Source organism: Cebidichthys violaceus, unplaced genomic scaffold (assembly GCF_023349555.1).
Source record: "Cebidichthys violaceus isolate CVI_PGR_0920_01 unplaced genomic scaffold, fCebVio1.0.p SCAF_76, whole genome shotgun sequence".
Classification (NCBI taxonomy): domain Eukaryota; kingdom Metazoa; phylum Chordata; class Actinopteri; order Perciformes; family Stichaeidae; genus Cebidichthys; species Cebidichthys violaceus.
Window position 1 is genome coordinate 450,001 of NW_027176960.1, and position 2,564 is coordinate 452,564.

General features: G+C 41.9%; 1 protein-coding gene across 3 annotated transcripts in view; it reads left to right on the forward strand.

Moving 5' to 3' along the window:
• The window catches only part of sugct (succinyl-CoA:glutarate-CoA transferase), a 41,158-nt gene extending 39,933 nt beyond the window's left edge, over positions 1–1,225 (forward strand). For all 3 annotated transcript variants that reach the window (XM_068737113.1, XM_068737115.1, XM_068737116.1), the window contains one exon: positions 865–1,225. In XM_068737113.1, coding sequence (XP_068593214.1) covers positions 865–1,028 — 164 coding nt within the window. In that variant the 3' untranslated portion in view covers positions 1,029–1,225. The remainder of the gene's footprint in view (positions 1–864) is intronic.
• The last annotated feature ends 1,339 nt before the right edge of the window (positions 1,226–2,564 follow it).

Consider the following 2,564-nt stretch of genomic DNA (forward strand, 5'->3'; position numbering starts at 1 on the left):
ACACACACGCAGACACGCACGCACACACACACACACACATACACACGCGCAGACAGTCATACATGAAACCAAGATGTAGGCCAACACACACACACACATGATCATGTGATCATGTGTGTGTGGCCTCAGACACACACACATGATCATGTGATCATGTGTGTGTGGCCTCAGACACACACACACACACACACACACACACACACACACTGTGAGAGTTCAGCTCATTAGTGCTGAACTTAAAAAAACAGATGATTGTTGTTAGTTTCCCAAAATAAACAGTTTGTTCCCTCCAAGTCCTTCCTTCTTTCCTTCTTTCCTTCCCTCCTGTCATTTGTCCTTCTCTCCTGTCTCCTGACCAAACAGCTGATTGGCTCTTAGATTTCACAACAAACACCACGTTTAGTAGAAAATCCTATTTTTCTGTGTATTTGTAATATTTAACACTCGATTGTTGGATTTTAGTCTCTGGATTTAGTGTGGTTGATGATGATAATAATAAATCTTATTTATAGAAAACATATCAAAACGAGCATCAACGTGTTTCACAGACATAACGCACATTTCCACATTAATATATATTTACAAACACGTGAATAAATCCAAATGCGGTCTGTAAACTACAACCAGCCTACAGATCTAACAGGAAGTAACTGTTTCTGTGACTTCCTGTTTATGTTTTGAAGGCTGTTTTTGTTAACGCCCCCTGCTGCTGCCGCCTGATCTCCGAGCTCATCTCAAACGAGCCAATCATGTCTCTCAGAGTGGTGGAGGGTTGAACTCAACACTGAGCTGCGTCGCCCCCTACAGGCTGCAGCGCTCATTGACTTCTCCTGGTTGTCTGTTTGTTTGTTTGTTTATCTTCAGGTCCGGCGGTTCGTTTCAGCAGCTTCGCCCATGATGAGCCGATGCCCCCTCCTCTGATTGGCCAGCACACCGTGCAGGTGCTGCGACACACCTTGTCCTACAGTGATGACGTCATCAAAACGCTGCTGGACTCAAAGGTGGTGACACAGAATGAAGTGTCCTGATTAGCTGAGAGAGAAATAATCCATGAGTCTGTCCAACGTCCTGATCTCAGAGTCAGAAACATGAGTTAATGTGAGTCAATAAGAGCTTATTATGATTAGTATGATTATTATGATGATTATCATACATCTTGATTGTTTTACACTCCTGATTTTGTAAAAACCTTGTTTACTTGAAATAAACTGCTTGCTGCCTTTAAATCAAACGTCAAGAATGTTTTTCCTTGGTGAGTCCACCTCAGACGGTTCGAGCTGAGACAGAAAAATCAACAAACAAGTCACACGGTGATTGTGTCGAGTGTTCGACGGAGAGAGAAAGGAACCAAACTTATTTATAACTTCATGATCGTCTGACTTCCTCATGTTTAGACTTTTTTTAGCTGTCAACGCGGTAAGTACACTGTTATTATCACTGTTATATCACTGTTATTGTTACTGCTATTACACTGTTATCACTGCTATTACACTGTTATTACTGCTATTACACTGTTATTACCACTAATATTACACTGTTATTATCACTGATATTACACTGTTATTACACTGTTATTATCACTGCTATTACACTGTTATTAAAACTGTTCTTATCACTGTTATTTCACTGTTATTATCAGTTATTACACTTATCATCAACGAAACCCAACAAACAAAACCCTGGTTGTTTAAACAGGGTTTATCATTTAAAGATATAGTTCTTCTGTGATTTCTCCATTATCACATTTAATATTTAAACAATTTTCTGGAAATTGTTTTAGAATTTGCATTAAATTTGGACAGAAAGGTAAACGTGGACTCAGAACTCTGAGCTAGAAGAGGCCGAGAGAAGCTCTCACTTTACTGTTCTAGAAACCTCTCCACAGGGAACCCGTGACGAGTAAACTGTTTGGATGTTGAGTGATTCCTGCTCTTTTTTGCTGATATTGTTCTGGGACTCTGCTTGTTTACGGCGTTAATAATCCTCGATCATCGCTCAAATACTGGAGACGCATCACAGAAGATGAAGTGAACTCCCAGAAGTTTGACTGACCGCACTGTGCTCGCTGATGTCTCGCTCCTTTCGGGGAATCGGTCGTAGGAGGGAGGTGGAGGTGGGAGGAGGAGGAGGAGGAGGAGGAGAGGCACACTGACAGTTTGATTAATTATGAAGAAATCCTCCGCGGACAAGTCGGACGAACGTGATGTTTACCGGAATCAAGAAAATGTGACGCATCTGGCCGGCGGCGGAGTTCGTCGGGGGAGACGCAGACTGACATGTTTGTTTGAGTTCCGGGGGGGAGACAGAGGGGGAGAAAGAGGGGGAGGCTCAGGTGTGATTGATCACAAACCCCGACAGCACAGGATCAGGTGTCATGAAGCCAGTGAAACATAAACTATACGAATTTCGTAGGAATTCATTCATGTTAAAACTCTTCTGCCGACGGTTCATGAGAACTTAATACCCTACACAGGTGAACATTTTATTTATAATTATATCATGTCGCTCTTTAACCTGAAGGCAACCAAACCGTACCCATGGAAACCTATTTTCACCTTTTATTT